Source organism: Strix uralensis, chromosome 12 (assembly GCF_047716275.1).
Source record: "Strix uralensis isolate ZFMK-TIS-50842 chromosome 12, bStrUra1, whole genome shotgun sequence".
Classification (NCBI taxonomy): domain Eukaryota; kingdom Metazoa; phylum Chordata; class Aves; order Strigiformes; family Strigidae; genus Strix; species Strix uralensis.
In genome coordinates this window covers 1828539-1848707 of record NC_133983.1, presented here as the reverse complement: position 1 = coordinate 1848707, position 20169 = coordinate 1828539, and the positions used below count along the sequence as shown (strand labels likewise).

At 62.0% G+C, this 20169-nt stretch overlaps 2 protein-coding genes across 2 annotated transcripts; one reads left to right on the top strand and one right to left on the bottom strand.

Moving 5' to 3' along the window:
• Window positions 1-639: 639 nt before the first annotated feature.
• Window positions 640-7630, bottom strand: CCDC102A (coiled-coil domain containing 102A). Its single transcript, XM_074881426.1, has 9 exons — window positions 7566-7630; window positions 5150-5750; window positions 3717-3919; window positions 3493-3601; window positions 3125-3241; window positions 2838-3047; window positions 2401-2571; window positions 2208-2311; window positions 640-1167 (listed from the first exon to the last, which is right to left on the bottom strand). Exons 2-9 carry the CDS (start codon window positions 5690-5692, stop codon window positions 1041-1043), a joined length of 1584 nt encoding a protein of 527 aa, XP_074737527.1. The 5' UTR covers window positions 5693-5750; window positions 7566-7630; the 3' UTR covers window positions 640-1040.
• A 3704-nt stretch (window positions 7631-11334) lies between these two features.
• On the top strand, window positions 11335-17565 carry ADGRG5 (adhesion G protein-coupled receptor G5). The gene is made up of 13 exons (XM_074881471.1): window positions 11335-11398; window positions 12452-12530; window positions 12663-12738; window positions 12846-12972; window positions 13940-14074; window positions 14221-14337; window positions 14504-14546; window positions 14707-14813; window positions 15358-15476; window positions 16068-16333; window positions 16418-16517; window positions 16949-17211; window positions 17362-17565. Exons 2-13 carry the CDS (start codon window positions 12455-12457, stop codon window positions 17436-17438), a joined length of 1506 nt encoding a protein of 501 aa, XP_074737572.1. The 5' UTR covers window positions 11335-11398; window positions 12452-12454; the 3' UTR covers window positions 17439-17565.
• Window positions 17566-20169: the final 2604 nt, after the last annotated feature.

The following is a 20169-nucleotide window of genomic DNA, read 5'->3' as shown; positions in this document are numbered from 1 at the left end:
ACCCAGAGGGGAGCACCCCTGCACCTCACCAGGGTGAGCACCCTGCACCCATGGGTGAGCACCCCTGTACCCAGAGGGGAGCAGCCCTGCACCTTGCCAGGGTGAGCACCCCTGCACCCAGAGGTGAGCACCCTGCACCCAGAGGGGAGCACCCCTGCACCCAAAAGGGAGCAGCCCTGCACCTTGCCAGGGTGAGCACCCCTGCACCCAGAGGTGAGCACCCTGCACCCAGAGGGGAGCACCCCTGTACCCAGAGGGGAGCATCCTGCACCCAGAGGGGAGCTCCCCTGCACCTTGCCAGGGTGAGCACCCCTGCACCCACAGGTGAGCACCCTGCACCCAGAGGGGAGCAGCCCTGCCTGCCCACCGCAGCCCGGCAGACACAGGCACCTCTACGGCCGTGCGTGCTACCAGCCGCCTCGCAGCCCCCTTCTCGCTTCACAGGCACAGGGACGGGCTTTACCCACGAGCTGGGCTCGTCCCCAGGCACGGGGGCAGCGATGGCAGCGGGGTGACGCCAGCGGCTGCACATCCAGCCCCGTGTGCGGCTTGCAGAGAGATTCTGTTTCTCCCCAATGCTGTCCCCTCCCGTCCCCTCCATCCTCGCTCCCGTGAGCAGCAGCCTAAGGCACCACCAGAGCCTGGGCCCCTCTGAGCTCTGTATTTATAATTAAAAAAAAAAATCATATACAAATACATACATATACATAATATATATATAAAAATGTGGGCAGGAGAGCGTGGCTGGCTGCAGGGCTCGGTGTCCCTCTCTGCCCTGCGCTTCTTCCTCCTGGGCTGCTCAGTGATGCCGCCTTTGGTGGCCACATCTGTGTCCCAGGAGATGCTGGTAGCCGAGGGGCATCAGATACTGTCCGAGAGGCAGCAGGCTTGGAGCATCCCCGCACAAATTCCTCCCCGCCGCTCTGTGCCTCAGTTGCCCCATCTATGTCACCGCGTGGCCGGGCCCCACGGCAACAGGCACTTGTGGGCAGAGAACCGCCATGGGACGTCCCCGTGGTGGTGGCACCCGGCTCTGGGCTCTAGGGCACCTGGATCTGCAGGTCCTCGTCCTCATCGGGGTCGCTGGTGCCGTCCCCGCCGTCATCGGGGCCAAAGCGGGCGCTGCGCATCTTGCCGAAAAGCGGGGTGCTCTGCTGCCGCCGCAGCCTGCCAAGGGAGAGCTGCTGGGGTGGGGGTGGCGGGGCACAGCCCTGGGGGGACGCCAGAGCCCGGCCCATCCCCCTGCACCCCTACAGCATCACTGCACCCCAGGAGGACCCCATTTCACTGAGCTCTGGGTGCAGGATCAGCCCCCCCCCAGCCTGGGGCTGACCCTCCGGCACGGGGCTGGGGAGCCCTGGATGATGCTCGGCACAAGTGGGGCACCAGGGCCAGACACCGCCCTGCTGGACATCTCAGACCCAGTGAGAGCGCAGAGCAGGGTGGAGTCATCCCCCTAAAATAGGGATCCCCCCCCAAAAAAAACCCCGAGAGTCCCCATTCCCAGGAGCCTGCGGTGGTTTTAGCCCTTCACTTGTCTTCGCGTGAAAATTCATCAACGAAAATTTATGAAGCAAATTTGAAATCAAAAGGCCCAGGACCAGATCCAACCAGTTTGCTGCGTTTTACTGGAAAGCATAAATTATTTAAGGACGAGCACATGGGGAGGCTGGAGGGAGGGAAGACGAGGCCTCCATTATTCCTCCATGATTTAATGAAGATGTCCCAATAAAATAAAGGAAGATTATAAACACAACCCCCCTAGTGACTCCCGGAGATGCGGCATCGATCTCTCATGGCCATTTCAGCTCTTTACTGCTGGAGAGGCAAAGTGAGGCCAGGGAAAGTTTGTAAGGGCAATAAAACCCACCTCCCACCTCTCCAAACTTATGTGGGATGCTCAGAGCCTGTCCTGGCCCTGGGTACTGGTGGATGAAATCTCAAGCTTCACGAAAATGGGCTGTACTGGTCTGTGGGCAGCCTTGTGCTGGTTTAACTGGGAGGTGACTGCCATCCAGCTTGCAGTGGGCTGAAGGCTGCTCCAAGGATGGCTGCATACCCTCAGCGGATGTTGGAGGCACTTTGGCCATGCTTAGCCCAGGTTCGACCAGGGAGATGCTGGTGGCGGGATGGTGGCAAGGAGAACATCACCCCACCCTTGGGTCCCTGCTGATCCCCACCGTGGTGCCCCCTGGTCCCCCACTCACCGGGACTGCAGATGCTCCAGCTGCACCTGGAAGCTCTCGCTCTGCTCTGTCTGCTCATCCAGCGACCGCTGCAGCTTCCGTGTCTGGTTGTGGGCCTCATCCAGCTGCGGGATGGGAGGGGACGGGGCTGCCAGCAGCTGCAGAGGGAGTGGAGCTGCCCACCCCATCCCCTCCACAGCACGAGCTTCCCCACCTCATCCTCAGCTTGGGCCAGCTCCTTCTTCAGCTCCTCCACCCTCAGGCGCAGCTTCTTCACCTCACCCTCATGCTGCTCCACGCGGCGGTTGGCATGGGCCAGCTCGGCCATCTTCTCCTGGTACTGCTTCTTCAGCTTGGTGTGGATGTGCTTCAGGTCGGCCAGCTCCTGCGGTGGGCACGGGGTGGGGGGCTGAGTGGGTGAGAGCCACCTCCACTGCGGGGTGCCCCCTTCTCCCTCCCCAGGGACCTCTCCCACCGCCCCACCCCATGACAGAGATGCTGAGGGAGCAAGAATGGGGTCACTACCACCCCTCAGATGAAAGGTGGTGGCAGTTTGGGCTTGAGGAGGTCCTGAGGGATGCTGAGCCACGGCTGAAGTGACAGTGTCACCCAGGGAGGGGGTGGCAGGGGACGGGATAACCCCCATGGCACCTTGTTCTTCTCGAAGAGCTCGGCCTGGATGGTCTTGAGGTCGGTGTCCAGGGCACTGGCTGTCTGGCGCCGCTTGCGAGCCAGCACCTCCTCCAGGTCCTCGATCTGCGCCCGCAGCTTCTTGTTCTCCCGCTCCAGGTTGAGCTTCTCTGTCTCCAGCCGCTCCCGCCGGCCCCACTCGGCCGCGTTCTCTGCCTGCAGCCGCTCCATCTGGGACAGGAACATGGGGTGGCCGGGGGGCAGCGGGGACCCCCCCTTGCCCCCCCTGCATTGGGGTTCGGCCTCACCTCCGCACGCAGCTCGGCCAGCTTCTTGTCCATGCTGGAGCGAGCGCCCAGCTCGTCCTCCAGGTCCTCAGAGATGCGCCCCAGCTCGTCCTGGTGGATCTCCTTCAGGATGTTGAGCTGGGGGGGGACACAGAAACCAAGGCGGGCAGCAAGCACCCACCTTGTGACACCTGAACCCTGCTGCACCCATCTACCCAACCTCTGTGGATGGACCAACTGGCTCAATAGCACTAATTAAGACCCTTAATGAGCACCCTGGAGCTGGGGAGGTGGTTGTGGGTCATCTTGTCCAACCATCAGGACATGCCACCCACTGGGGGACAGGCCACCCCCTGGGGCACCCCTGGTCGCCAAGGCACCTTGCTCACCTGCTTCATCACCTCTTGCTTGTTCTTGTTGAGCTCCTCGTACTTGATCTTCCACTGGCTGAGCTCGCCCTCCAGCTTCTCAATGCTCTTGCTGAGCGCCAACTTGTCCCTGAGCAGAGGCAACACTGGTGATGGCTGGCAGGACCCCATGGGACACCCTGTCCCGCTGGGGACCGGGCTGGGCTCAGCTAGCACCCCACGAGGATGACGCCCCGAGCACTCACTCCCGCTCCTTGAGCAGCACTTTTTGGCACTCATCCAGCCTCAGCTTCAAGGCGGTCACTTTGGTGGCATCCTCCTCCATGACGCTGACATCCTCCCAGAGCAGGCGGCTCCGTTCCTGGCGGGCGAAGGAGGCCCGGGGGCCCCGCTGCTCCCAGCTCTCGTCCTGCTTGCTCGTCAAGATGTTTTCCATCAGCTCCAGCTCCTGCGGTGCCGTGGGTGGCCCGGCAGAGGGGACAGGGTGAGGGGGCAGCTCTGGCTTACCACCTCCTACAGCACCCAGCCTTCACCCCATAACCGAGAGCAGCCAAACCCAGCTGCATCCCTCCCTCTGGTCCCCAGGGACCCCCTGAGCCTGATGGAGACAAACCCGTCCTCCCAGAGGAGCTCCCACACATCGCCACGCTCTGCTGCCAGCTCCCTGCTCCGCTGGAAATCTGGGATGACATAACACTGATTTATTACACCGACCTCACCGTGACCACTATCAGGCTCCACGAGCGTGCAGTAAATGAGCTGCAGGGGTTTGCTGGGGATGGGGCATCCCTGGGGACCAAGCAGGGCGCCCGCAGGTTAGGTTAGGCTCAGGTTAGTCTCAGATTTGCTGCTCGGCAGCCATGCCATCAGGTGGACTGAACCAGCACGGTGTGACATCCCGAGCAGTGACTTCTGTGTCATGACAGAGCTGATGGCAGCAGAGACAGCACAGCTGGAGCAGCTGGGAACATCCCTGGAGTGGCTCTGGTGTCCCTTCCTCCTCCTGCTCCTCCCTTCAGCACAGACCTCTGCCAGAAGCCTGTATGGACACCCTGGCATTTGAGCCGTCGCTGGGAGATGCCACTGGCACTGCTGAAGCCTCTGTCCCCTGTACTGGCACACCGGCTTGCCTAATGCCTCCAAAGGGAAAGCCCCGAGAAAGGGACCAGAGCCAGTGCTGAGGCAATCTCACTGCATGGGGCTACGGGGGTCCTGGACCCCCCCATGACACTGCTCTGAGAGGGGTCTGACCCCATGATACTGCTCCGAGAGGGGTCTGACCCTATGACACTGTTCCAAGAGGGGTCTGACCCCATGATACTGCTCTGAGAGGGGTCTGACCCCCCTAAGCTGCTCCAAGAGGGGTCTGACCCCCCCCATGCTGCTCCAAGAGGGGTCTGACCCCATGATACTGCTCTGAGAGGGGTCTGATCCCCCCCCACGCTGCTCCAAGAGGTCTGACCCCCCCATGCTGCTCCAAGGCAGGTCTGACCACCCTGTACTGCTCCGAGAGGGGTCTGCCCCCCTGCTGCCCGCCTCTGTGGGGCAGGGAGTGACCCCGCGGGCACCCGCAGGCAGTGGTGATTTGGGGGGCACGTGCAGGCAGCTGCTGAGGGTGAGGAGCCCCCCATGGCACCCCGCCAGCCTTGCCTGCCCCAAGCAGTCCCCCCACCCTCACCTTGGCTTTTTGGGGCGCCTCGGTGCCCACATCCCGCACAGGCTCCTGTTCAGGGTCGGCCTCGCCCTCCGCCCCGTCGGTGTCAGCAGGGCTGCCAGTGCCGGGCCGGTGAAGCCGTGCTGGCGGTCGGGCAGGCGGCGGGCGCTCCTCGGGCCGGTCACGGTCACGGTCACGGTCACGGCGCAGGCTGGCCAGCTCCTTGGTGAGGGCCTCCAGGCGATGCCGCAGCTGCCGCACCTCCTCGCGGGCCCGGTTGCGCTCAGCCCGCACCTTGCTCCATTTCTCCCGCCAGTTGGCCGTGCAGTCCGACCACCATCGCATCGTCTTCTCCATCTGGGCCGCCCGCGCCCGCGCCTCCTCCAGCTCCCGCAGCCGCAGCTCCTCCCGCCCTTCCCAGTCCCCTTCCAGCAGCGCCGGGGGTGGGCCGGGCGAGGGCGTCCCGCTGGGGGGGGACGGGGAGGGCTCGGGGGCCAGCAGGGCCAGCAGCGAGCCCCCTGGCAGTGGCGGGGAGCCAGCCAGGCGCGAGGCCCCGCTTTGGCTCATGGCGGGTCTTCCCTAGGGCATGGCCGTCACCGTCGGGGTGGCACCTCCGCCCGGGGACCTGCGGGAGACAGGAGAAGTCAGGGGGGCCCCGGGGGGCTGCAGGAGGTGGCTGGAGGCCCTGGTTTGGGGAGCGGCACACTGAGCGAGGAGGTGCCTGGCGTGGACCCCAGTCAGGTCCCCGGCAAGGACTCTGGTGATGTCCCCAGTGACGACCCCAGCGAGGAGCCAAGTGATGGCCCCAGCCAGGTCCCCAGTGAAGACCCCAGCAAAGGCCCTGGCTGGTGCCCACTGAGGACCTCGGCGAAGACCCCGGTGATGGCCCCAGCGGGGTCCCCAGCAATGGGCCCCGGTGAGGTCCCCAGTGAGGACAGCAGCCCACTGCCCAGCCGCTGGCACCCTGTCCCAGCTTGGCACTGCAGCAGGCACCGGCCTGGCCTGGGGCACCTCCACAAGTGCACTGGAGGCCACACCACCTACATGTCATCCAGCTGACGTCACCCAGCTGACCTCATCTGGATGACATCATCTGCAGGCCTCCAAGATGGTCAGAGATGCTGCGGCGGGGGGACCCCGCTGCGCCCCGACAGCTCCAGTGAGGGTTAAAGCCGGGATCCGGCGCCAGCGAGGCAGGAACAGCTCCGGAAGAGCCAGAGCCGCCGAGCCAGCGTGCGCGGCAGGATGCGTGCTGAGTTGGCCGGACGCGCTCTCGGGTGATGCCGCAACAAAGGGACAGTGCTGCCCGCCTGTGTCCCGGCGTGGACCTCACACCCCGGCTCAGCCAGGCGGGTAAACCGCCCCAGGAAACCTTAATGGGAGGCTGCTGCGCGCCCTAATGGGATAAGTACAGAGTCCGGCCGCCGCCAGCCCGCAGCCTCCCAGCAGGTTTTCAGGACGGTGCAGCTCAGACCCGCCGCCAAACCTGGCCGGGCTGCGAGCTGCTGCCAGGGCAGCGGGACCAGCGGCTGATGGCAATTATGTGCTTTGCACGAGGGGGAAAAATTCATTTTTCTGATGATACTTGCTGAAACGGCGAAGTTTTGGTAAAACTCAAGAGGCAAGCCCTGGCCTGTGCTCTCCTGCTGCCTGCACAGCCTGGAGGAGATCCAGGTCCCCGCAGGATCCGGCCCCGGCAGACCCCCAGCCGCTGGGGGTGCGATGCCCACGGGAGAGCAGCAGCACCCACGCGATGCCCACGGGAGCGTGGACGCAACCGCGCAACACCTGCGGGAGCTCGGGCACCGCCGCAACGCCCCGGGGAGCACCGGCACTCCCGCAGCGCCCACGGGAGCGCTGGCACCCCATGAGCACCCCCGGGGAGCACGCGTGGAGCACCGGCACCCACGCAGCGCCCACGGGGAGCGCGTACGGATCACGGGCACCCCCGGAGCACCCACCGGCACCCACGGGAGCGCGTACGGATCACGGGCACCCCTGGAGCACCCACCGGCACCCCGGCGGCGCCCGCGGGAGCGCGCGTGGGTCGCGGCCCCCCACGAACGGCCCCGTCCCGGGCTCCCCGCGGGGGCGCAACCGCCCGCCCCACGCGCCTCCCCATTGGCCGCGGGCGCTGCCACTCGGCCGCGGGCGGTGACGCGCCCCGGCCCGCGGGAGCCGCCGCATTCCTCCGCGCCCGCCCCGCCCCGTCCCGCCGGGCCCGGTGCGGCCGGTACCGCCCGGCCCGGCCCGACCCCGCCCGGCCCGCTGCTGCCCGGCCCGGCACGGCCCGTCCTGTCCTGTCCCGGGCCCGGCCCGGCCGGGCGCGGCCGCCCCCCCCGCCCCCCGCCAAAGTTTCCCGCAGAAGTTTCCCGTCGCGCCGGTGCCGCCGGTGCCGCGTCCCGCCCGCTCGCCGGCCCGGCCCGCCCCGCTCCCTCACCGGTGTCGGCGCGGCGGCGGTGCGGGCAGCCCGCGCGGGCCGGGGCGCTGCCGGCCGAGTCTCCTCCTCCTCCTCCCCCTCCTCCTCCTCCTCCTCCCCCCGCCGCTCCCGCCCCCCGCCCGCGCCGGCGAGGGGCCGGTCCCGCTGCCGGAGCCCGGCCCGTGGCCGCGGGTGCGTGTCCTGCCTGGCCCCCGCTTCTTCCCAGCGGTTTGGGTGCTCCTGGAGCTGCCCCGGCGCGGTGCCAGGGCCCGCTGCTGCTGCCAGAGCCTTCATCCCCGGGGCTCCGGCGGCTCCTGGACTGGCATCGCTCTGCTCTAAATCCATGAGCGGATTGGGAGGGGACCCAGGGGGGACAGGACATCCCCATCCCAGTGTCCCCACGGGTCCGTGGGTCCTGGATGGCCACCCAGCACTGCCCCCGCAGCCCTGCACATTCCGGTGCTGGTTCTATCCCGCTCCATATCAAGCAGCAAAACCCCAAACCACCATTTCCCCCCAGTATTTTTCCCTTTGCTGGATGCTTTTCAGCCAAAAAGTTAGGAAATACAACGGCCAGGAGGACTTGTGTCACACGGGACATGGAAACGATGCCATGGGCCACTGACATCCTTTCCTCTCCCAGCATCAAGCAAAGCAGGGAAAAATAAGTAAAATTAAAGCAAAACTGTAAATGCCCATGCGTGCTCCCTCCAAGCCCGGTATTTTTCTGCTGGAACAACCCCCAAAAAGCTGGAGGTGGGGGATGCTTTGCTCTCCCGCGCCCCTATCCCTGCATTTTGCGCCAGGGAAGCTCAGACTGGTGGCTTCGCTTGCAGCTGGTAAAGTGATTTTGCAGGCAGTTTGGCCGGAGCTGCTGGTGCGGGTGGGCGGGTTGGGATTTTAACCCACTCCCAGCCATAAAACCAGGCTTTGAAAGCCAGCAAAGTTTTTTCCAAGTGTGTCTTTACTGTTTACTTGGATGTGAGCATCTCGGTGACACTGGCAAGTTCAAGGATGTGTTGCAGCATCCTGGGATCTGTGGCTTTTGCCCTTGCAAAAATCAAACCTCCTCGGCCCAGCGTATGTCACCTAAGGACACGGACAGTGACCCATCTCTGTGGTCCATGGACCATCCTCCTGGCACCCTTCTCCTCCAGCTCTGGGTTTCCAGCCTGGCCCAGGGTGCCTGGCTGTGCCCAAAGAGCTCCGATCTTCAAGGTGGGTCGGATGGAGGCAGGTGGTTGCCCCATGCTGTGAACTGAGACCTGGAGACTCATTGCATGAGTGGCTCCAGGTGCTAGGCAAGCACAGTGTGCTATTGCTGCCCTGTGGTGGGCACTGCTGTGGCTGAGCAGTCCCCTCTCCCTGTGCCTCTGCACGTGGCCACATCCCTGCAGGTGAATCCAGCACATCCTGGAGCACAAGGTAAAGCCTTTTGGGGCATACCTAACCATTTTGGGGTTTCTGTCGGCTGGGCCAGCTGGCATCACTAGGGAGCTGTGCTGTCATGGCTGGGGGTGGCACAGAAGATGCTGACTCCGGCCCAGCAGTAGCATCAAACTGTATCATAGAATCATAGAATATCTCCATTGGAAGGGACCCATAAGTATCACCAAGTCCAACTCCCTGCTCCTCGCAGTACTACCTAAAACTAAACCATAAGAGCGTTGTCCAGACACTCCTTGAACTCTGACAGGCCTGGTGCTGTGACCACTTCCCTGGGGAGCCTGTTCCAGTGACTGACCATCCTCTCAGTGAAGAACCTTTTCCTAATGTCCAGTCTGAACTTCCCCTGACACAGCTTCATCCCATTTCCTCGTGTCCTACAGCTGGTCACCAGAGAGAGGAGGTCAGCACCTCCCCCTCCGCTGCCCCCCTGGAGGAAGCTGTAGACTGTGATGAGGCCACCCCTCAGCGATGAGGTGACCCCTCAGCCTTCTCCAAGTGACCTCAGCCACTCCTTGTAAGTCTTGCCCTCGAGACCCTTCACCATCTTGGTCACCCTTCTCTGGACACACTCTGATAGTTTGATGTCCTTCTACTATTGAGGTGCCCAAAACTGCACCCAGTACTTGAGGTGGGGCTGCACCAGTGCAGTGTAGAGTGAGACAATCACCTCCCTTGACCATCTACTGATGCTGTGCTTGATGCACCCCAGGACAAGGTTGGCCCTTTGGGCTGCCAGGGCACACTGTTGACTCATATTCAATTTGCCATCAACCCAAACCACCAGATTTCTTTCCACGGGGCTGCTCTCCAGCCTCTCAAACCCCTATTTGTACGTATAACCAGGATTGCCCCATCCCAGGTGGAGAATCCATCACTTGCTCTTATTAAATTTCACATGGTTGGTGATTGCCCAGCTCTCTAGTCTGCCCAGATCTCTCTGTAAGGCCTCTCTACCCTTGAGGAAGTCCACAGCTCCTCCTAGTTTGGTATTGTTGGCAAATTTACTTAATGTACATTCGACTCCTGCATCCACATCATTTATAAAAATATTAGAGAGCACTGGCCCTAAAATTGGGCCCTGGGGAACCCCACTCGTGACTGGCCACCAGCCTGATGTGACCCCATTTACTGTAACTGTTTGGGCCCAACCCATCAGCCAATTGCTCGCCCAGTGTATTATGGACTTGCCTAGCTGGGTGCTGGACAATTTATCCAGAAGGATGCGGTGAGAGGCAGTATCAAAAGTTTTGCTAAAATACAAAACCACCACATCTACTGGCTTCCCTTGGACAACTTTATGGGTGACTTTGTCATAAAAGGAAATTGAGTTGGTCAAGCAGGACTTTCTCCTTGTGAACCCATGTTGGCTATGACCAATGACTACACTGTCTCTCAAGTATTTTTCAGTAACTCCCAGAATAATCTCCATAATTTTACCAGGCACTGAAGTGAGACTTGACCGGCCTGTAATTACCAGGGTCTTCCTTCTTACTCTTCTTGAAAACTGGGACAACGTTTGCCAAATTCCAGTCAGCTGGGACCTCTCCGGACTCCCAAGACCATTGAAAAGTAGCGGAGAGAGGTCCCACGATGCCGTCAGCCAGCTCCTTTGGGACCCTGGGATGAATCTCATTGAGCCCCATACACTCATGCGCATCCAGCTGGAGCAGCAAGTCTCAAACAAGTTCAAGGTTGGCTGGGAGTTGATCATCCCTTCAGTCATGGTCTTCCAACACAGGGCTCTGGCAGTCCCAGGGCTCATACTGGTGTTGAAGACAGAGGTGAAGAAAGCCTTAAACATCTCTGCTTTGTCTATGTCCCTATTTGTGAGGTGACTGACCTCATCAAGCAATGGACCAATGCTATCTCTGATCCTCCTTTTGCTGTTAACATATTTAAAAAGCCCCATTTGTTGTCCTTCACAGTACTGGCCAGCTTGAACACTAAAATCGAGCTTTGGCCACATGAATTCTCTCCCTACAGCAGTGAAGAGCATCTCCATAGTCCTCCTGCATTGCCTGTCCTTCCTCCGGATGTCCGTATGCTTTCCTTTTCCACCTGAGTGGAGAGCAGGGGTTGCTAGTGAGCTGCTGGTGGGGAGAAGTTCATTAGCAGCAGAGGTTAATTATATTGAACCTGCCCGGGGAGCAGGGTGTCTTTGGGCCATGCTGAATTGCAGCCATCTACCATGTCCTTGAGGTTTGGTGGTGCCAGAGATGTTCTGCCTTGCCCCCGTACCTCGCCAGGATGTGAAAGAGAGAAAGCAAAAGAAAATTTAAAAGCTCTCTTGATTTAATCTGCTCATCTGCATACAAACACTTCCTTTTCTGCTGCCCCAACCGCTGCTCAGGCAGAGCCGATCCCACCGCGGTGCTGCTAACACCGGGAGCTGCCCCGTGCCCAAGGTAGGGTGTTTGCCGGAGTGAGGGGGGGATGCAGGAGGCTGGCATGGCACTGGGGGCTCACTGGGGTGCCGAGCCGCTCCCCACAGAGGCAAAACCCACACGAAGTGACACCCCCTCCCTGTCATTTCCGGAGGGCGCAGCGAGGGAACGATGCCCTCCTTGGCTCGGTGGTGGCAAGGGTGGCACTCAGCATTGCCAGGCTGTGCTGGGCAGCAGGGGAGGTCAGGACAGGCGCCTGCATCGGGCAGCCCTGGGGATCCGAGGGTTACATCAGTGAGAAGTAAAGGGGACGCAGTGGCTGTCCCTCACGGGGGGTCAGAGGGCAGCACGGCGCTGCCCACCGTGTGCTGCTCCTGCCCTGGGAGGCTCTGGCTGCACTGCCCAGCACCAGCCTCAGCGTCTCAAAGCACCAATCCCCATTGCTGCATCCACAGTAAAAAACCATTTGTGCATCAGGGTGGCACCCCAGCACCGCTGGACTCGCAGCCTCTCTCCCTGGCTGCTTTCTGTGCCAGCAGCTTTACCGCAGCGGGTGCTGCTGCGAGCGTCACTGGGTGCGGTGTTGCAAATCTTGCTGTCAGGCACCTTCCCCCCACCCTGCGCTGGGGATGCTTCCTCCTCCCCAGCTCGGTGCTGGGCTGCTGCTGGCAAGCCCCGGCACCATGGTGAAGCATTCCAGGGACTCTTCTGGCTTGCAGGCTGCTTGCTGGGGATTTGTAGCCCTGAGCTGGGATGGCAGCGAGGTCCAAGTCCGTGTTGGGGGCAGGAAGGCAGAAGCCTTGCCCCTGCAGTTTTACGATCTTATGGTAAAACAAAGGGCATCTTGCACCCCAGTCGCTGTGGCAAACACCTTCCTCCTCACCGTGCTGTCAGTGCAGCCGCTTGGCGCTTCTGGGCTGGGGCTTTGCCACCGCAATGGTTTTGGTGGGGCTTGGCTGCTGGGGGTGGGGGGAAGCCACCAGGACCCCATCTTTGTCCTGTGCGTGGGAAAGGGCCAAGGTGTCCCCTGGGTGGGGGCTCTGGGGAGCTGCCCAGGCTGGGTGCCTTTTGCAGGAGATGACTCCAGTGATGCCCACCCCATCGCTCATCTCCCTTGTCCTCTGCCTCACCACCTGCGTCCTGCAGACTCAAGGTAGGGACATCGTCCATCCCGGCATTGGGCTGGGCACTTTCGGGGCCGTTAGGGCTCCCCGGGCTGGGGTGGGATGGAGAGTGGGGCAGGGAGCCGTACACCAAGGTTCAGCTCCCAAAATGGTTCCATCAGAGCTGAGGAGGGAAGTGGACACCCTGGACAAGGAGCTGGAGCAGGCCTGCAGCAGAACCCACCACCCCGGGGACATGTGAGTGCCGGCTTTGACCCCGCTGTTCTCTGGACACCCCACATCCCCGCAGACCCACAAGGGGCCAGATCCTGCTGCTCCCTGCCCCAAACACCCTCGCTGTGCAGGTTAAAATTGCTGGAGGAGAAACTGGCCCACTGGGAGAAATACAACTTCACGGGTAGCATCATCGAGACCTACGTGTTCAAGTTCACGTCTGACCGCTTCAGAGGGTTAAAACTCAGCAGCAGGATGGTTGGTCCCCCCACACTGCTGGGGCTATTCCCGGGGAAAGCCTGTACCCTCCTGGCCCCCTCTGTCCCTCCACCCGCAGTGGGAGGTGCTGGGGGGATGCTGGGATGGCTGACACTTACCCGCGCTGGGTTTCCATCATCTTTCAAGGATGCTTTACACCAGCAAAACCTCCTGAGATGCGGCTCTGCTGGCATGTCACAGGCAGCCATGGCTGCAGGTCCCCAGCACCATCACTGGGATAAATCTGGGGGCTTCTAAATCTGGGGGGGGGTTTCTGCAGCTGAGAACCAGGACTTCCATCCTGAAGCTCTTCTGATTTGAGATATAAAAAGGGAAACCTTGGCCCGCCACGTCCCATGGTGGGAAGGGAAACTGTGGCAGGGAGCTTGTGGGGCAACTTCTCTGTCTCAGGGCAAGGGGGGGTGTGGTGGCACTGCGGCACTTCCCCTGGGCGTGGGGCTGCCCTGCTGGGGACGTCTGACTGCTCTGGCCCGAGGTCCCTTCCTGCAGAACAAGGCAGGTTTTGCAGGCAGGGGTGCCTGCCTGCCAGCTGGGACCCCCCGCTCGGGACCTGGGAGCAGAGACTGTCCGAGGGAGCCCACCAAGGTGTGAAATCCCACTGGGAAATCATCCCGGCACAATGCTGTCTGCCCTGCGCTCACCCCACGGCAGGGCCGGCGGGCCAGGCATGCCCACCCATGGGTGACAGACCCCCCACCCGCAGCCCCCCGTGTGCTATGGGCTGGGAGGGCTCTGACATCAAGATGGGAGTAGCTGCCATATCTGTGTGTCTGCGGGCATCGTGGCAGAGCTGGAGCTGCCACTGGGGCTGGGGGATGCTGCAGGGCCATGCCGGTAACTGGGGTGGCTGTGCTAGCAGGGGGAGCCGGGGCAGCACCCCGACCCCCACCCAAGCCAGCCAAGCACAGGGCAGCTGAATCCATCTGTTCCCTGCCCACCGGTGCAGGATAGGAAGCTGGATGGCAGCAGGAGGTTCAGGCACGCCATGAACTTCCCAGCGGAGCTTGTGGAGGGCATCCAGGTGCAGGGAGTGGAGCAGGAGCTTGTCTGCATCTACATCCACAGCCCCTGCATCTTCCAGGTGAGCCACAGGTCCTCACACCTCCCCCAAGCATCCTTGGCCAGCAGCACGCCTGCCCCATCACCCACCCTCCACTGAGATGCTCAGGGCGGGCAGGATGTCCTGGGAATCCAGGACTCTCCCCACAGGCACCCCAACTCTTGCAGGATGCCCACAACAGCTCTGTGCTGAACAACTATGTGCTGGGAGCCTACCTGCAGAGCGGGCGCGTGGTCGGGCTCAGCCAGCCCGTGGAGATCCAGTTCTGGCATGACATGGTGCTGGTGAGCAGGACTCCACCGCGGGCACAAGCAGGGGGGGTCCCCAGCACCGGTGTTTCCCCTTGAGTTGGGGAAGGTGTCCCCTCCTTCACTGGGATCAGAAGGTTTCTGGGGTTCCTGGGGAGCAGAGAGGGTCCCCAGCTCCTCCCCTCTGTCCCCTTTCCACCAGGATGCCTCCAACGCCACCTGCGTCTTCTGGCAGCCTGAGGCCGGTAAGTGTGGCCGCAGCCGGGACGGGGGCAACGCCGGCTCGGTGCCATCCCAAAGGCATTGCCCATCCTCCTCCCGGGCAGCCCTGGCAGGGCTCGACATCCCCTCAATGTCCCCATCCCCTGGCCACTGCACCACCCTCCAATGGTGGCTCTCCAGCAGGTGCAGGCAGCACAGGCAGCTGGAGCAAGGAGGGCTGCGAGACCACGCACAGGGAGGGCACCGTTATCTGCCACTGCAACCACCTCACCTACTTCGCCGTCCTGCTGGTCCACAGCCCCCCTTCCCTCTTCTTACTTCCTTCTTCCTCCTACCTCCATGCTCCTTCCTCCTTCCCTTCTTTCTGCTTCCTCCTTCCTCTTCCTTCCGTCTTCCTTCCTTCCTCCTCCCCTCTTCCTCCTTCCCCCATTCTCTCCTCGCCTCTTCCTGTTCTCTCTTTCTCCTTTCTCCTTCCTTCTTCCCTATTTCCCGCCTTCTCTCTTCCTTCTTCTTCCTTCCCTCCTTCCATCTTTCTTCATCCTCCATCCTCCTTTCTCCTTCACTTCTTCCTCCTTCCATCTTCCTCCTTTCCCCTTCCCTCCATCTTTCTTCCTCCTCCCTGGAGGTGTGGGTGTAGGTGGGTGTGGGGGTATGGGGAGTATGTGGGGGTGCGGGGTGTATGGGGGTGTATGTGGGGGTATGGGGTGTACGGGGGGTCTCCTGCAGGAGAGGGTGGCCAGAGGGGTGGTTTTGCAAGGCCCCCCTCAGTTTCCCAGCAGGTGGGTGCTGCCATGGGACCTGCCCTGGCTGATGCCCCTCTCCCCGCTCCGGCAGCTCCCGACAGACACCCTGAGCCCAGCCCAGCTGGCATCGCTCACCTACATCAGCACCATCGGCTGCTCACTCTCAGCTGCCGCCACCCTCTGCACCCTCCTGCTCTGCTGCTTCTCCAGGTAGAGCTGTGCCACGCTGCGCCGTGCTGTGCGTGCCATGTAGGGCTGTGCCGTGCCACATTGGGCTGTGCCACACCACGATGGGCTGTGCCGTGCCACGTTGGGCTGTGCCATGCCACGATGGGCTGTGCCACACCACGATGGGCTGTGCCACGCCATGTTGGGCTGTGCCATGCCACGCTGGGCTGTGCCGTGCCACGCTGGGCTGTGCCGTGCCACGTTGGGCTGTGCCACACCACGATGGGCTGTGCCATGTCACACTGGGCTGTGCCGTGCCACACTGGGCTGTGCTGTGCCACGCTGGGCTGTGCCGTGCCATGTTGGGCTGTGCCATGCCACGATGGGCTGTGCCATGTCACATTGGGCTGTGCTGTGCCATGTTGGGCTGTGCCATGTCACATTGGGCTGTGCTGTGCCATGTTGGGCTGTGCCGTGCCACACTGGGCTGTGCCGTGCCACGATGGGCTGTGCCATGCCACGTTGGCTTGTGCCATGCCACATGCCACGCCATGCCATGTCCCACCGTGCCGTGCAGTGCCGTGTCATCCAGCGGGCACCCACCAGCACCCCCTGCCCTCCCACCTCTTGCAGGCAGTGGCTGAGGGACAACACGACCAAGATCCACATGCACCTCCTGGCTGCGTTGCTCCTGCTCAACTGCAGCTTCCTGCTGAGCACGTCACTGGCCACCAGCGCCGAGGGGCTCTGCAGAGTCACTGCTGCCCTGCTGCACGCTGGCCTTCTCTGTGCCCTGGCGTGGATGGCCGCTGAGGCCTTCCACCTCCTCCTCCTCCTCGTCAAGGTCTACAACGTTTACATCCAGCACTACCTCCTCAAGCTCTGTCTCTTCGCTTGGGGTGAGTGAGCACCTGCTCGGCCCTGCCTGCCCATGGCACGGCTGCCACGGCACTGCCTCACACGGCCTGTCCCCGGGCCCACAGGTCTGCCCACGCTGGCTGTGGTGGCTGTTTTTGTCTTCAGGAGCGACACGTATGGGTACCACGCCATCAGCACCTCTGAAGGCTACAGCAATGTGACTATGTGAGTGAAGGGGGCTGCCAGGTCCTCGAGCACCCTGGACACACCGGGCACCCCATGGACCCTGGGCACCCTGTGGACCCTGGGCACCCCTGACACTCCAGGCATAGCACAGACTGCAGACACAGCATGAACCCCAGGCACAGCACGCACCCTGAGCATGCCAGGCACCCTGGACACACCAGGCACCTTGGGCCCATGGGGCACCCCATGCAGCCTGGGCACCCTGAGCACCCCAGGCACCCCAGGCACACAGGGCTGACCCAGGGCTGGGGCCAGCAGGAGCCAGCCATAGCTCTGCTGGGTGCCACTTTTTGGTGAGCTGCCCACCTCCATCTCACCGCATGTGGGGGCACCTGCCACCATGCCCCTCCTGTGCCCAGCTCCTTCTAGGGGGTGCTGGCCCTTGTCCTCAAAGATGTCCCCTTTGCCAGGTGCTGGCTGACCAGTCCACCTGCCCATTACGCCACCCTCTGCTACGCTGGCCTCATCCTGCTCTTCAACACGTTGGTGCTGGGGAGGGTAGTGATGATACTGCGGAGGATCCAGCAGCAGAAGAGGCAGGCGAGGAAAGACTGGGTGACGGTGCTGGGGCTCACCTGCCTGCTGGGCACCACCTGGGGCCTGGCCTTCTTCAGCTTCGGTGTCTTCCTTGTCCCCCAGCTCTACCTCTTCACCATCCTCAACTCCCTGCAAGGTAGATGGGGAGCACCGGGTGGGGGGGGAGGGAGTTTTTGAGGGGATGGGCACCCCGTGGCTTGGGAGCAGCAGGGTCCTTGTCACCTTCCTGCTGCTCACAGGAGCTTGGTGCACCCATGGCAGTGACCACCTTGCCACGCACCCACAGGTCTCTTCGTCTGCCTCTGGTATGTCACCGTACATCGCCAGAGCAAGCTGGGCACCAACAGCGACACCTCCAGATAACGTACCCCGAAACCAGGGTGAGGGGCTGCGAGGGGAGCGTGGGAGCTGCTCCCCAAGGGCGCGGCGTGGCGGCATCCCCTGGGCTGGACAGCCAGCACCGTGCATGCTGTGGGTTTTGTCAAGGGGAGCATTTGGGCTGCAAAGCCAGATTTCTGGGCGACAGGAGCTGCCTGGTGCTGGGGGCCTGTGGCTCGGGGCCCCGCAGGCGCTGTGCTCCCCCATACCAGCCCAGGGCAGCCCTGCTGGCTCGCAGCCCCTCATTAATAACCAACACTGACTTCTTCTGCTGGAAGTGGCCACTTTTCATTAAAAGCACCATTTAATTGCTGATGCAGGTCTCCTCCAGCGCCGGAGGAGTGGTGCAGCTCTGGCTGGGGTCCCGTGGCTGTCCCTGCCACGCCGTCCCCCTGCAGAGCCAGCGGCCACACTCTGCCTTGTCGTGAGTGAAGGTCCCACTAGATGGCACGAGGATTTCGAAGATGGTCCCAGCTCTGGACTGTGCACACAGCAGGGCTCTGGACTGTGCACACAGCAGGGCTGGCCAGCGGGCCGCGCTGGTTAGTGGTGCTGGTTAACCAGTTAGTGGTGCTGGTTAGCAGTGCCAAGGAGCCCGCTGACAGCTGGGAGGGGACATCCGAGCCCCCGTGGGGACCTACCACTGCATGTCTCACAAGGGACAGGCAGAAGCAGCAGCTCTCCAGCTACATCCCCCCAACCCATTTGGTGCCAGCACAGCTGTGGGCATGGCTGTATGGTCGCAGCACCCCCAAACCCCTCCCTGACGCTGGGTTTTCACCCATGACAGCACCCCACCCAAAGCCCTCCTGCTTGCCCCAAAGCCAGCGCAGGGACAGAGGCTACCCACAGCCCTGGGTCAGTGGGCAAACGGGCAAGGAGAGCTTTGGCTTGGCATCGGACAGATGTGCCGAAACAGAGGAGAGGGTGGAAAGTGAGTAAGCAAACTGATAACTTGGCTTTCCTCCCACTCTCACTTAGGAAGGCAGCCCCTGAGCAGAGCTCCTCAAAGCAACCAAACACTTCATCAGGGTTTAAGCAGTCCAGCCTGTGGGAAATAAATAGTGAGGACAAATCACAGGGACTAAAACCATTGGTTGAGGTGGCGAGTCAGCCCTGAGTCCCGGGTGCATCCCTGTATACTGGGCTTAACCCAGAACTGCAGCCATGGCTTTGCCTTTCCTAGTACCTGAGATTTTGGAGCTGGGCATCCTGCTCTGTCCGCTGGGATGCAGAGCAGCTTCACAGCGTGGTGATGCTGGCATGGCCGCCAACCCGCCTGTGGTGACAGCAGGGTCCTCACCGTCCCCATGCCTGTAGCTCGCAGGATGTGCCAGTGGGGTGTCATTTGCTGGTGACGCCTGTTTCTGGTCCAGGGGCAGGGAACCAGGCATCACCGGGCAGCCTCATGGGGTGACACACTGCCCGTCTCTGCCGAGCGGCGTTTCCCTTTCTGGCTGCTTCCCAGGGCCTGGTTCTGGGCTGCGAAGAAAGCTGCTGGCTGTTGTTCTTTGTTCCACGCACAAAGGGCAGTCAGCGCTGCTGAGTTTCCATCCCTCCCGCCGGCAGCCAGGACAAAAGCGCGTCCTGACGGGGCTGTGTGCCCCCGCTTCCAGCCCGCCGGGCACCGCGGTGCCCCCAGCTCGCGGGCGTGCCCCCGCCGCGTGGTGATGAGCTGTGCATGGCTCACCGCTCCGGCAGCTGACTTCAGCTGTTAAATAAGAAGCCTGGGGGTTTGGTGAGCTGCCAAGCGCCTGCTTGTCCCCCATGAGCCCCGTTGTGGAAGAGTCGCATCCTGGCTGTGGCAGCTCCAACCTCCCAGTTGCTCTTGGGACGTGCTGTCTGTGCCCCTTCTCCCCATCTCAGGATTTCGGGGCTTGCGGCACGAGTCATGCCAGCTGCTGGTGCCTGCGTACGCACCGACACCGGGCACGTGAATACATCTTGTTCCTGTATCCGGTCGCGCTTGGAAAACAAACGCTTGGTGGTTGTCTCTCGGCAGTGGGAACATGGCACCCGCAGGGCATCCTTGGAAACCTGAGCCCAGGGGCAGAAAAGGCACTTTTCCCACCCCTCTGTGCCAGGAGTCAAGTCAAAACACTCCCTGAGGTCCCCCGGGAGTGCAGGGTGGGATCCAAGCTCCCAGCACCCCCAGTGCCTGGCAGCGCTGGGACCAGCTGGCCCCAGCCTCGGGGCATGGTGGGCAGGAGAAGGGGGAGCCGGCCCATCTAACCTCTCCAAGGAGAAATAATCCTGTTTACCTTCCCCTGCGCCTTATCGGGCAGGAGACCGGTGCTGAGCTGCTGGAGAGTGTTGTGCCGTCCTTTTGTTCCCCAGGAAAGGTGGCTTGGTTTCACCAAGGTGCCTTCAGGCCTAAACTAAGGAGCAAAGCTCTGGGATCATTGCAAATCTTCCAGATTTGGGGGAAACAAGCAGCCAGGGAAGAGACTAAATCCTTTTGGGAATGGAAGGTTGGGGGCAGACCTCAGCTCTATTTGGGGATCTGCCTTTGGGACTTGGCTGCCGGGAGCAGACCAGCCCGGTTCCCGCATCCTGCAGGACCATCCTCACCCAGTGCTTGTGCAAATACCCCTGGGGACCAATTTTCCCCCAGACTTCCCTGACATCATCATGGGTTTATTTGCAAAGCCGAGCCTAAACAAATAAATCAGGTTTATTGCTCTTTCTACGGTTGGGTTTTACAGCCCTGGCACCT

Excerpts from the sequence above, each read along its gene's own strand:
- CCDC102A (XM_074881426.1), bottom strand. The coding sequence starts at position 5,692 with ATGAGCCAAAGCGGGGCCTCGCGCCTGGCTGGCTCCCCGCCACTGCCA. Across the intron at positions 3,920-5,149 it reads AGGCGCCCCAAAAAGCCAAG|GAGCTGGAGCTGATGGAAAA; the intron begins GTGAGGGTGGGG and ends ACGGCACCGCAG. Across the intron at positions 2,312-2,400 it reads TGGCCCAAGCTGAGGATGAG|CTGGATGAGGCCCACAACCA; the intron begins GTGGGGAAGCTC and ends CCCATCCCGCAG.
- ADGRG5 (XM_074881471.1), top strand. The coding sequence starts at position 12,455 with ATGACTCCAGTGATGCCCACCCCATCGCTCATCTCCCTTGTCCTCTGC. Across the intron at positions 12,739-12,845 it reads ACCCACCACCCCGGGGACAT|GTTAAAATTGCTGGAGGAGA; the intron begins GTGAGTGCCGGC and ends CTCGCTGTGCAG. Across the intron at positions 14,075-14,220 it reads ACAGCCCCTGCATCTTCCAG|GATGCCCACAACAGCTCTGT; the intron begins GTGAGCCACAGG and ends CAACTCTTGCAG.